Source organism: Miscanthus floridulus, chromosome 11 (genome assembly GCF_019320115.1).
Source record: "Miscanthus floridulus cultivar M001 chromosome 11, ASM1932011v1, whole genome shotgun sequence".
Lineage (NCBI taxonomy): Eukaryota > Viridiplantae > Streptophyta > Magnoliopsida > Poales > Poaceae > Miscanthus > Miscanthus floridulus.
In genome coordinates this window covers 80,229,538-80,242,748 of record NC_089590.1, presented here as the reverse complement: position 1 = coordinate 80,242,748, position 13,211 = coordinate 80,229,538, and the positions used below count along the sequence as shown (strand labels likewise).

Here is a 13,211-nt window from a genome sequence, read left to right as displayed (position 1 = left end):
TATTTCGGATTTGAATCAAAATTTGGGCAATGAAAAACAAATTCTGATATATCCACGTCGCAAACAATGCAGCTTGTATATTCGTATTTTTTTTTGGGATACGAATTCAGATTGATTATTACAGTATTATATATATATCCATCTCCACCCAACTCGTAGTACTCAGTACTCACCTTTGCCGTCGCTTTGTTTGGTCGTAGACTCGTAGGACCGTGGGAGGAAAAGTCTAGCCGTGCCTAGCCTATTTCCTCCCCCACGGTGCTTTCGGCTGCTTCAAATCTTTCCATGATTACCCGAGTCACTACGCCAAAAGAAATGTTGGGTCATCGCTGACACTGCAGTGCTGCATAATCTGGATGCCCTGCATTGGCCGACACCGCAGCTTCTCCGTGCACCTGGCACCACCACACCACCAGCGCCCAACTGGTGGAGAACCTGCTCTGCTCGTGCAGTGGCCCCTTGCCAGATTCGATTCGAACCAAGCCGTCTCGTCACTTTGGCGCACTCATCAGTCATGACATGAGTACGCGGGTGATGCTCTGGATCTTTGGGATCAACCGGTAGTATATGCGATGCCGGCGTAAAGGGAAGGAGGGTCCCGCCTCCCGCCGTCCTGGGAAACGCTCCGCGGTCACGAAACCGCGCGCGACGCAAGGAAGGGCGTTGGAAGTTGACTGGAAAAAATCTGCCAGGACGCTCACTCGGGCTGGGTTGACAACGATCCTTTGCACATGCGCAACCGCGCAACCGAACGGCGAGTGGCGCGGCCCATCGCTGATTGATCAGGGAGGATGCCCGGACGGGAGGCGGGCGAAGCCATGACTGAAAGTACCGTGGACTGATTTGGTATGAAAGAAAAATATTATTCGTTGACCAAAAAAATACGGCTTATAAGCCAAATAAACTCAAACGAACAGGGCGGTGGTCGACGACGAGCACATCACATGGATTAACAACGCTTTGCGGCCAGTTTATACTACATGATGAGGCGTCCGTCGTCAAGCCGTCAACCAGCGGGTAGGAGGAGGTCTCTGCCGAAAATGATGGATGGGCGGCGGTTTGCGAAACTGTGGTCAGGGCGCCAGGCTGTGGAAGTGGAACCCGGGCCGTCCGGCCGGGAAAGATTGCCTGCCCTGTACGCCTTTAGCTAAGCTAGGCTGACGTGCCGGCCCCAAGTTGCGAAATGCTTTGTCCGGTGGGTTAGGTTGTACAGTCGATAGGATCCCATGTGCGGGAAGCCGTAGAGGCCTGCGTTGCCCATGCACGGCACAGGGAGATGGGCGCGAAGTCGCGAACAAAAACTGCAATCGCAACTGACGAGTCGCGGTCGTAGCAACGCTAGCTCACGCGTGTCCCTGAAGCTGAGGCAGCGCTCGTGATAGACGACTGGGTATACTGTATTTTGGGAAGAAAATGTTACCGCCCTATCCGTTTGGCTTATAAGCCGTATTTTTTCAGTTAACAAACAATATTTTTCTCTCACAACAAATCAGCCAACAGTACTTTCAACCATGACTTATCAGCCAAATGAACAGGGCATACGTTCTCAGCCAGGATTTATGGATTTCAGAACAGCAATCATACAGAGTTTATGTTAGTAGCAATGAACGGAATAGAGGAAGGAAAGCAAAGCACAATGTTGGGATCAAGAGGAGGGCTTGCAGGAGAAGGCAAGGTGTTTGTTATAATATTCATCAATGATGTCTCTTTCCTCACGCCATTACATATTTATGCCGATGCCAGCTACTTGCTCACACCATGGTCCATTCCTCCCCTGTGATGCGCTGGTTGGGCAACTTGGGCTTGCTGGACCTTCGCAGCTGCGGCCCAGAGTTCTGCGCTCCTTTAGACTCCTGTGCCAGATGCGGAACAATAGACGGTCCGGTCGTAACACTCTCCCTCCCTTGCACGCCAAGCCGGTCCCAGACGGTGGCGCGGGGAAACTGCTGCCGAAGAAACTCCAAGTTTTCCCAAGTAGCAAGAGATCTTGGCAAGTTAGACAACTGAATTAAGCCTTGAGAAATAGAGCGCGTACCCTTGATGATGGATCGAGTCTGAAGAATCTTTTTGGGAACACTCCAGAGTACTGCATCAGAAGACGGATGATTGGTAACAGAATGGCGAGCACCCCACCGACTTCTTAAGCTGGGAAACATAGAACACAGGGTGTACCTAAGAGGAAGCCGGAAGCTCAAGCCTGTAAGCAACGGATCCCACGTGAGCCAGAACACGATAGGGTCCGAAGAACTTGAATGCAAGCTTCTGATTATTGTGCTGTGCCAAGGATGATTGCACGTATGGCTGGATCTTGACGAAGACCATATCACCAATCTGGAACTGACGTTCTGATCGGTGCTCATCAGCTTGCCTCTTCATGCGCTGTTTAGCTCGGTTCAGATGTTGGCGAATGACATCGGTCATCAGAGCACGATCAGACAACCAAGTAGCCAGGTCGGTGATGGGTGTGTCTGGAGAAGTGGCAATGCCGAAATGACGTGGTGCATAACCATACAACACTTCAAAAGGAGAACGCCCCAAAGCTGAATGCCAATTGGTGTTATACCAAAACTCGGCCTGATCCAACCATTGTCGCCACTGATGAGGGCAGGCGTGCACAAAGCAACGCAAGAACGTCTCAACACACTAATTGACCCGTTCGGTTTAACCATCCGATTGCGGGTGGTAAGCGGTGCTCATCCGCAGCTCAACTCCTGCCAACTGAAATAGCTCACGCCAGAAATGACTTGTAAAGACTTTGTGACGATCCGAGACAATGGCTTGCGGCATACCGTGCAGCTTGTACACTTGAGAGAGAAAGGACTGAGCAACTGACCAAGCAATAAAAGGATGTTTGAGAGCCAAGAAGTGAGCATACTTGGAAAAGAGATCAACTATCACCAATATGTAGTTAGAACCCCCTGATGATGGAAGCCCTTCAATAAAATCCATGAATACAACAGACTAGGCACTGTCGGAAACTGGCAATGGTTGCAAGAGGCCGGACAACTTGGTACAGTCAGGCTTAGCTTGTTGGCAGATAACGCAGGTAGCGACAAAAGATTAAACTGCTGATTTCATGCCAGTCCAGGCAAAGATTTGCTTCAAACGGCGATATGTGACTGTCATGCCTGAGTGTCCACCGATAGCAGTAGAGTGCACCGCCGTAATCAGTTGAGTCTGCAACTCAGGGTCAGCACCCACCCAGATACGGAACTTGTAACGCAGCAACCCATCACTAAGAGAGAAGTTGGGTACCGAATCCGAGGAAACGGCCAGCTTGGCAAGCAATTCTTGCGTTCGAGCATCTTGAGAGTATGAAGCCACCACTGCCTTCGGCCACTGGGCCTAACAAACTGACACAGCGGCCAAATGTGCAGGAGGACAACGTGAAAGAGCGTCAGCCGCGCCATTGTCCGAGCCTTTGTGGTACACAATTTGATATTGCAGGCCAATGAGCTTTGTAAAGACTTTTTGCTGCCAAGGCGTGTGAAGCCTTTGTTCTGTTAACTACACCAGGCTACGATGATCGGTGATGATCTGAAACTCAGCATGTTGCAGATAACTGCGCCAGTGCTCTAGTGCCAGCAAGATCGCCATATACTCTTTCTTGTACGTGGATAATCCTTGCGAGCGGGGTCCTAAGGCTTTGCTCAGAAATGCCAAAGGATGCCCCCTTGCATAAGCACTGCACCAATTCCAGTACCGCTGGCATCAGTTTCAATAGCGAAAGGACGACTGAAATCTGGCAGGGCCAACATGGAGGTGGTTGTCAGAGCTTGCTTCAGGGCTTAGAAGACCTTGTCCTGGATATCCATCCACACATAAATTGCACCTTTGCGAAGAAGATTCATCAAGGGTTTTGAGATGATGCCAAAGTGCTTAACAAAACGTCTGTAGTAGCCCGCTAGGCCCAAGAAGTTGTGTAATGCTTTAACTGACTGTGGAACAGGCCATTGCAATACAACATTAATCTTATCAGGGTCGGTGGCCACACCATCCTCTGAGATAACATGCCCTAAATAACGAAGATGTCTTTGTGCAAAGTGACATTTAGACATCTTAACTTGCCACTGATCTTGCTGAAGTAACTGAAAGACCAACCGCAAATGTTCAACATGTTCTTCATATGAACGACTAAAAATGAGGATGTCGTCGAAAAAGGCTAGCACACACTTGCGCAACAGAGGGTGCAGTGTAGTGTTCATAGCCTTGAGAAACGTTGTCGGAGCTTCGGTGAGACCAAAGGCCATGACACGAAACTCGTAATGCCCGGTGTGAGTTTGAAAAGCAGTTTTGAACTCTTCCCCGCTCTTCAAGCGTATCTGGTATCCGGCTGTCAGATCAAGACAAGAAAACCAAGATGCATGTGTTAGTTCATCAAGGAGCTCTTCAATGACTAGCACTGGATATTTAGCCTTGACTGTGATTGCATTGAATTGCCTGAAATCCATGCAAAAATGATACGTGCAGTCTTTCTTCTTGACCAACAAAATTGACGACGAAAATGGGCTAGAACTAGGCTGAATGATGTTGGATTGCAACATTTTCGTAACTTGACGCTCAATTTCGTCCTTGGTCAATGGAGGATAACGGTAGGGTCTCACTGAAAACGGACTGGCACCATGTATTAATGGAATTGCATGATCACAATCACGTGCCGGTAGATAGCCAGCCGGAGGAGCAAAGATAGACCGGAACTCAGTTAATAGAGCTGCAATTTCAGGCGGTACAGGCTCCTGACGAGCTACAGTGTCATCCGGCAATAGAGCGGTAACCTGAATGACAGAACCAGCAAGCAGGATCGTCAGCTCACCTTGCAAGAAACTGTGGCCTTGACCATAGGGAATTAAAAGCCATTTGTGGTTCCAATCCACTTGCATTGGACTGCAAGAAGCCAGCCAGTCCATTCCAACAATCAACTCATAAGATGTCAGAGGTAAAATATTGGCTGCAGAGACAAATTCACAATGCTGAACAGACCAAGACAACTTCTCAATATGAGAACAACAAATCAACTAAGAGCCATCAGCACTGTAACATGTAGAGCAGGACTAAAAGTAGATACTCCAGATAACTCAGAGGCCAGAGACTGACTGACAAAAGTGTGAGTGCTACCGGAGTCCACCAAAATCCGAGCCTGATGTCCCTGCGCAATGCCCATAAACTGAATAGCACGAGCAGACCGAGCATTACCAGATGCTGCCATAGAAATAGCCACGCACTGCGGTGCATCATCTTCTTGTACCAATGCAGAGTCTGAACATTCATCCGAATGGCAAATGTCCTAGAATTCCTGTAAGACATGGAGTTGGACAATATCTGAACATTTGTGATCGCGTGACCACTTCTCACCGCAATGGATGCAGAGGCCACGAGCTCGGCGGTAGCCGCGCAGTGTGTTTAGCTTGGACTCAATACCATGGCCACGCCTATCATTAGGCACAGCTCCTGGCGTAGCCGGCTTGTCCTGGCGCTCAGGCCGGTGTGGCAGTAGAGGAAGGGGCAAGGGACCCCGCGGTGTCGCCTTGGCAAATGTGAACGGCTTCGGCCGCCGAACATCACGCCGACGCACCGGATCCACCAGTTCTTCCTGCTACAAGGCGACCATGCAGGCAATATCCAGAGTAGCAGGTCATTGTAAATGTACAGCAGCACGAATATCAGCATGGAGGCCATCAACAAATCGCATAGCATAATACAGAGATCGGTATTGCGACCATAAGCGATCACTTGCTCAACTAACCCAATGTACTTATCAATATAGTCCTGCACCGACCTAGCTTGATATATATGGAATAGCTGGCGGATCAGAAGAGCATGCTGATCCTTGCCAAAACGCTCCATGGTAGCCTGACAAAAGAATTCCCAAGTGCCTTTACGAATCTGATCCTCCACAGATTGAAACCAGCGAGCCACAGCCGCGGTCATGTGCATGGTGGCTACCTTAACCCAGCGGCGGTGAGGCACCGTGTACATGTCAAAATAATCCAAACAACGACCTAGCCACAATTTTGGGTTCTCGCTATCAAATGGTGGGAAATTCATTTTAGGTATGTGTTCGTGAGTTCCCTCCCCATGCCAATTGTGATTAGGAACCCCATCCCCATGCCAAGTGCGACGTGGAAAGCCATCACCCCCACCCGAACCACTGGGAACACCCGCCATGAGAGCGAAACCAAAGTAAGAGCGAAAGAACTTGGGTTTAGGGTCGAGATTGGACAGAATGAGCGTACCCTTGACCGGGGATTGAGTTGGAAACTCGAATCCCCGGTGGCCTGATTCCTTGTAGTGCCCTATCGGGCTGAATTTGGTCCAGTCGGCGGGAATCGTCGCCGCGGACACCTTTGGAGGCGGCGGTAGGACACCGGTTGGCATGGCCGGCACGGCGTCGAGGACGGAGCGGCTCACGGACTTGCGCAGGGCGGTCATCTCTTCACGCAACGTCTCCACCTTCTCGTCCATCTTCTGAATCGCGTCCCCCTCCGCACGAAATTCCTCCATGGTCGCATCCATCTTCGGGCGCCAAGTGTCGAACGCCTTGGCGGCGTCCTCCAGGGAGGCGATGCGCTTGTCGATGGAGTTCTCCACCAAATCCATGCGGGAGGTGAGGTTCGACTACACGGATCGGAGTTCGTCAAGGATGAGCTTGGTGTTGGGATCCATGGCGCCTAACTGCTTGCGTAGCCGGGTGAAGTGATCGTGGAAGATCTCGTGGGGCTCCAGCGGAATTCTCCGGCGATCGTCTTCTGCGCCGACCCAATCTACCCAGCCGGACTTATGAGTTCACGCACCCGACGCCGAGGCGGAGGGCGGCGATCAATCAGCCGTCAGGAATTACGATTGTTGATCAAGGCGCAAAAATGCGAGCGAACAGCCGAGGAACGCAGCTCTGAATACCAATTTGTTACGTTCTCAGCCAAGATTCATGGATTTCAGAACAGCAATCATACAGAGTTTAGGTTAGTAGCAGTGAACGGAATAGAGGAAGGAAAGCAAAGCACAAGATTGGGATCAGAGGAGTGCATGCAGGAGAAGGCAAGGTGTTTGTTACAATATTCATCAATGATGTCTCTTTCCTCACGCTATTACATATTTATGCCGATGCCAGCTACTTGCTCACATCGTGGTCCATTCCTCCCCTGTGATGCGCTGGTTGGGCAGCTTGGGCCTGCTGGACCTTCGCAGCTACGGCCCAGAGTCCTGCGCTCCTTCTTCAGACTCCTGCCGGACATAGAACAGTAGATGGTCGGCCCTGTTTAGTTTTAAAAACTTTTCCTAAAAAGTCCTACAGTATTTATCGCATCGAATCTTACGATACATGCAGTGATACATGCAGTGAGCATTAAATGTAGACAAAAAAAACTAATTACACAGTTTGGTTGGAAATCGCGAGACGAACGTTTTGAGCCTAATTAGTCCATGATTAAATACTAATTGCCAAATAAAAACGAAAGTGCTGCAGTAGCCAAATTCCCAACCCTGGATCCATGCCATCCCCGCGCGCCCCTAGCCCCGATAGGTGACGCGTGTCACATAACAAGATCGCAGGTCTCGGAAGGGGTGGCTTCTTGCGTACGCACACGGCTCGGCTGAGTTGGCTCCGCGTCTTTCTCTTCCAAGACAGTTTAGGCTCCAAAATCAATCCTCCTCCTCTTGCCATCTCTGCTACCGACGAGCGCCGCCGGCTAAGCCGCAAGCACCACTGCTGCTGTGCCCCACGGCAAGATCAGAGCCCCCATCCGCGAATCGTCCGTCCGAGGCTGCGAGCGTGAAAAGGCCAGTGGAGAAGACGAAGTAGCTGTTCCGCTGGCCGACGTGGCACACGACGTCGTGATTCTGCGCTCCTGTCGTCCTGCTGATGGGATGGCGCTAGCAATGTGTGCGACGCAGCCGGTGGTGCTCGTCGGCATCGAAGATGAGGAGCTGCGCAGGATTAAGGCTTCGTTTGCAAGGTTTCACTTCACTAACAGTTTCACCGGTGCTCGTCGGCATCGAAGATGAGGAGCTGTGCAACATTTTTTTTTTTTTGCTTCAACTCCACGAACAGTTTCACCGGTGGAGCTGAAGCGGTTTTGGTAAACCGTTTGGTAAAATGGCTTCCCTGTGAGAGCATGTTTTTAGGAGCCTGGAGGAGGAGCCGGGAGAAGCCATTTTTTTTTGGCTCTATCCCACCCCAAATCACTGTAAGAGCATGTTTTTAGGGACTTCACAAGTGAAGCTATTTTACTTTACCCCGTTTGATACAAAAACAGCTCCCAACGGCTTCTGAAACCGGTGAAAAGGCACGACCAAACGGGGCCTAATTTTGGAGCCTGACCAGGTCTTATGGAGGCACAGAGCCGAAGCTGAGCCAGCCGAGCCGTCCATACGCGAGGAGCCAAGGGGCAAGGTGCTGCCGAGGAGCCCTCGCTCCCCGGACGTGGGATTTTGTTCCGAGACACGTGTCGGTTATCGGGGCTGGGGGCGCACGGGCGACAGCATGGACCCAGCGTCCACTCAATTTTCTTCCGGATTTTGGACCTGCGTGCGTAATGCCAGTAGCTTCCGTGGTTTTCCGTAGGATCCTACCTGGACTCCAACGAAGCATTAAGAAATGTCTTTGCTACGCTGTAGTGCATCTTTCCAGTGAGTTTGCTGTGTTCCCCTGAATCCTTGATGGAAATTGGAATGGAACAAGTGTGGACCAGTTGTAATTGTAACGACGGCATGCATGTGAATCACGATGATGAGGCGTTCCCTAGCACACGTCTCCTACCCAACGAGGGGGGATTAGAACCAAGTCCACTTAAATGTCCACAAGCTGGCGTACACGGCTGCACGAGATTAGGATATAGAGACAGTAAAGTTATAGAAATCCATGGAGCCCACAGTATATCCCGTCGTAGGTCAAGTACTACAATCAATATTCCAAAGCCATAGCTCCTAGGCTGGTACAAGTTGCTAAACGTCCTAATCCACCACGGTACCACCCAAATTCCCAAAGTGGATATTCACAGCCGGCGCCTCATCGATCACAAAGCTTTGCAGAAGAAGAAAAAAAGATAAAGTCTTGTGTACAGCCTTTTTATCGCTCTCGGCGGAACTGTTGGGACTTCACGTCAAAGGGTGGGACTCCCGCCGCGATGATGAGAGGACCCGTCGCCAGCGGCCCTCCTACGGCACCCGGCGAGCGCGCGGAAGTCAATCGTCATTCGTGGCCGCGGAGTTCGGCGGATAGCTGACCGGCCGTCCAGGTCAGCTGCGCGAGCTCCGCGAGGTGGTCGCGCAGGCCGTCAGCCAGCAGCATCAGCAGCTCCCTGCAGTCTGCAGCGCAATCATTCCCGTCAGTTACTTGCCACCATCATCAATCTCGTGGCTAGCTTAACGGAGGATGGTCCACTACCACCACCGCGATCAGGTAATTGCCGATGGCTTCGGGCAAGCAAGAACGAGACGCCGACGTCGACGTGACAGAAAAAGAGAGGGAGGCCGTTACCTGGGATTCTGCTAAAGTTGTGCAGCGACACGGCCGCGAGGACCCTGTGCCGGGCGGGCCGGCAGGGCGCCAGGCACTGCTTCAGCCGCGGGACGAGCGCCGAGAACGCGGCGAGGGACGTGTCCATGGCGCCGTCCTCGTCCACAGACGAAGCCAGCGCGCGGCTCAGCCACCCGGCCGTCGTCAGGCACGCGCCCACCAGGTCGGCGTCGGGGGAGCCCAGGCACTTGGACAGCGCCTCCAGGAACGGTCTCCTGATCCCGATGCTGCTGCCGAGGAGCGCCGCCGCCACGTGTCTCAGCCACGCATCGTTTTCGGCCGATTCCTTGTCCTGAGCGCAACGCAAAGCGAACTTCAGAAACTATTCATTGGTATTTGGTAATGTTCGGTTTGTAAAGGTGGTCAGGTGTGCAGTACGTGTATGACAGCGTCAGAACCGGCAGCAGTGTCCCGTGAGTGGTCGATGAAGCCGGCCTGTTTCAGCATCCAGTCCTCTGTGAGAAGGTCGCCTGAGAAGGTGAAGTGCCCTCCCAACAGCAGCAGAGCTCTCCGAGTGTTGGGCACGACATTATTGTCCTCTGACAGGCAGCATCTCAGAGAATGTGTGATGGTCTTGGTCGCCTCTTCTCTGTACGTGCTGTTTCTGTTTGGCTCCACCTGCAATGCATTCAGGTTACAGATTTGTGCGGACTAAATTCCAGGCGATTTCTGAGGCTAGCGAACGAAATACCATTTCAGGGAAGTGGAAATGTAAGCGTACGACAACAATAGGTGCTGGGTTGCATACCAATTCATCCAAACGCAACAGTAGAACGGCAATTGGGGCTTGTTCTTCTACCGGCAAGCTCCGGAGATACTCCAGTAGCACATCCATTGCCTCCATGATCGTCTCTGCTCTCAATCCATGCAGGAGCAATTCAAACATTTCTCTCCTGTTCGCAATCAGAATGTTGGTGATCGGAAGGTAAGATGCAGCACATATACATGTACAAAATATGTTTTATCACGTCTTTTTTTTTAAGATTCTGAAGGAAATTTCACCTTCTTAAGCAGATCAGTTCAATGAGCAAACCCACTGCAGTTCTTCTTACTGAAAGCACTTCACTGTGGAGAAGCCGCAGAACACTTGAGCCATCGATCTTTATAGCCACGTAACTCCTGCAGCTGCCTTCAGCCCTGATGCAAAGCAACAGGTGCTCAGCTACCCGCGGCTGCTCATCTCCCCCACCTTCCTGAAACTTATGCAGAAGGAAGTCTATCCCGCCGATCGCCATAAGGTGCCTTGCCTTGTCAAGTTTTTCAGGCATGTCTTCAGCTGAATCCAGAGCCTTGTCTATTATTGGCAAAGTTAACTTCACATCAAACCCAGCGCTTTCGGATACCAGATGTTTGCAATGTTCAGATTTCCAGCTATCGATCAAGCGTTTGAGCACACGGTTCGTGTCTGGAACCATCATGCTCGAGAGCTCTTGGCCTGTAACCGGGCACATCCTGAAGCTTCTGTCTAGCCACTGAACTATAGCGTGCCGCTCGAACGTCTGGCCTGTCTCGATCGTCACGGGATTGTTGAAGACCTGGCGCGTCAGTGGACACAGGAAGTCGCTGGGAACCGTGGCGAAAATGGATAGCTCATTGCCATCTGTGTCACTCTGGAGTGGCACTTCACTGAGGAACTTACAAGAAATCACAGCGATCAGTACAGATTGGAGGGTAGTCGAAGGGAAGGGAAGGGAATGGTGCTCGTACCAGAACTCGAGTGTAAGAAGGTGAATAGCAGAGTTGTCCGAAATCGTCGGGTAACTTGCTGATGCATCTGATTCCTTGTTGGGTTCTTCTTCGACCTATGAATATGATTGTGAGATGTAATTTGTCATAAACTTTGGTGTATTTCGTGTGAATAAGCATGCTGGAATATTTCCGGGGAAAATGCTTACATGTGGTTCGAACGTCTCTCTGTCTAAACTGTCAGGCACGGGCACGGGCACGTTTTCTTCTGCCAACAGAGCGGGAATGTAGCTCCTTTCCTCACCTCCAGCTCCATCGCTCCCCTGGTCCGGGAGCATGGTCACCGCGTCTGCGGCGGCGTCGGAGTACACCGCTTCTTCCTCCTCGATTTCCTCGGATGGCCGCATTGTGTCGTCGTACGCGAACTTCGTCGGACTCGAACTCCCGGAGCCGAACATGACTTCCGAGCTGATGTCGTACGACGTCGACGCTGAGCACCTCACCGCGCTGACATGGACCGTGCTCGGAGGAGCAGGAACGTCCGGGAGAGCCATGGCATCTGTCCGCCCCAGCAGCCAGTCCCTGTAGTAGCACGCGAGAGCGCGCGTCCCCTCGTCCAGTACGTCCACGAACACCTTCTCCACCTCCTTCACCCTTTCGTCCGCGCTCGCCGCCGCCGACTCGCGGTCGCGCCACGTCCTGAGGTGCGAGAGGCCCGACCGGAAGAGCCTGTCCCAGAGCGCGGGCAGCAGGACAGTCCGCGCCTCGCGCGGCGCCAGGCAGAAGGTCTCCAGGGCGTGCACCGCGGCGGAGTGGTCCCGCTTCTGCAGCTTGGAGACGGCGGCCATGTAGAGGTGCGCGCACGCGGCGAGGCCCGCGTAGGGAACGCCCGCCGCCGCGGTCACCGCGTCCGCGTCCTTGCCCTGGAGCGACGCCATCTCGTGGAGCTTGAGCGACGCGCGCTTCAGGTCGCGCGGGTCCAGGCCCTCTGTCGCGGCCCGCTCGACGGTCTGCGCGTGCACGCGGAGGTCCAGCACGGCGCGGTGGTTGGAGTCTCCGAGGCACGAGGCGCAGCCGGCGCGCAGCGAGGCGCGGAACGCCTCGTCCTTGGCGAACCGCTTCAGGGGCCCCGCGGCCAGGGAGATGAGCGCGGTGAGCGCGGACTCGTCGAGCGCCGGCACCGCGGAAGGGTCAGACGCAGAGCCTCTCCTGGCACCGGCGCCCGAGCCGCTGTTGTCGCCGTCTCCCTTGTTGCTGTGCCTCCTCGCGCTCGTCAGCGACGCCGACGACCCTCGCGTCTCGGTCGCGGCACGCCGCCGCTCGGCACCGGTGGCCCTGCTGCCATCGTCCGCGTCGGCGTTCATCTGCCTCAGGCGGCTGCGGGTGAGCACATCGGACTGTGACCGCGACGGCGGCTTGCCCGGGCGCCGGTGCTGGAGTGGCATGCTCGCGGCTCTCGAGGCCGCCGGGGCGGAGCTGTCGGGCGGCTTGTGACGGTTCTTGAAGCCGTCAGCTGCGAGGAGCTCTCGGAGCAAGGACGACGGAGGCGGCGCCATTGTCGTGGACGCAGCGGGTGACGTGACCGAATCAACCAGGAGCTGGCTCTGCTACGCGGTACGCCTCGTGGTGGCAGTGGGGTAGCGGCAGAATCCTCGGTTGTTCTCATCATACGTGACAGGGCGACGTGGTGAAATGCGAGAAGGGGGCAGCGGGAAACGGTCTCGCGGGACAGAGTGTGCCAAATGGGGGGTTTTGGCGGGCAGCGCGTCGCCCCGGCTGGCCGGCAGAGTTTTACGATTTTCTGGTTCGGCTGGTGCGTAGGCTATTGGTTGAGTTTTTCTGACCCTGTCAAGGTTGCTGCGTCAAAGTGTGTGTGCGTCAGTGGCCGTCAGTCTGTCACGTCTAGGATCAAATTGTGATGTGATCACCGTCCCTATCCCAATGGCGTTCACAGACAGGAGTATTGTGTAGTTTGCTTATTTTTCAGGCAACGCTAGTGTGGTCTTATGGA

General features: G+C 53.3%; 1 protein-coding gene across 1 annotated transcript; it reads right to left on the bottom strand.

Moving 5' to 3' along the window:
• Nucleotides 1-8,820: 8,820 nt before the first annotated feature.
• On the bottom strand, nt 8,821-13,051 carry LOC136493546 (putative E3 ubiquitin-protein ligase LIN-2). Its single transcript, XM_066489643.1, has 7 exons — nt 11,410-13,051; nt 11,222-11,316; nt 10,517-11,140; nt 10,263-10,407; nt 9,893-10,132; nt 9,476-9,806; nt 8,821-9,303 (listed from the first exon to the last, which is right to left on the bottom strand). The coding sequence occupies exons 1-7, from the start codon at nt 12,754-12,756 to the stop codon at nt 9,188-9,190; spliced, it is 2,898 nt and encodes a 965-aa protein (XP_066345740.1). The 5' UTR covers nt 12,757-13,051; the 3' UTR covers nt 8,821-9,187.
• Between the last annotated feature and the right edge of the window lie 160 nt (nt 13,052-13,211).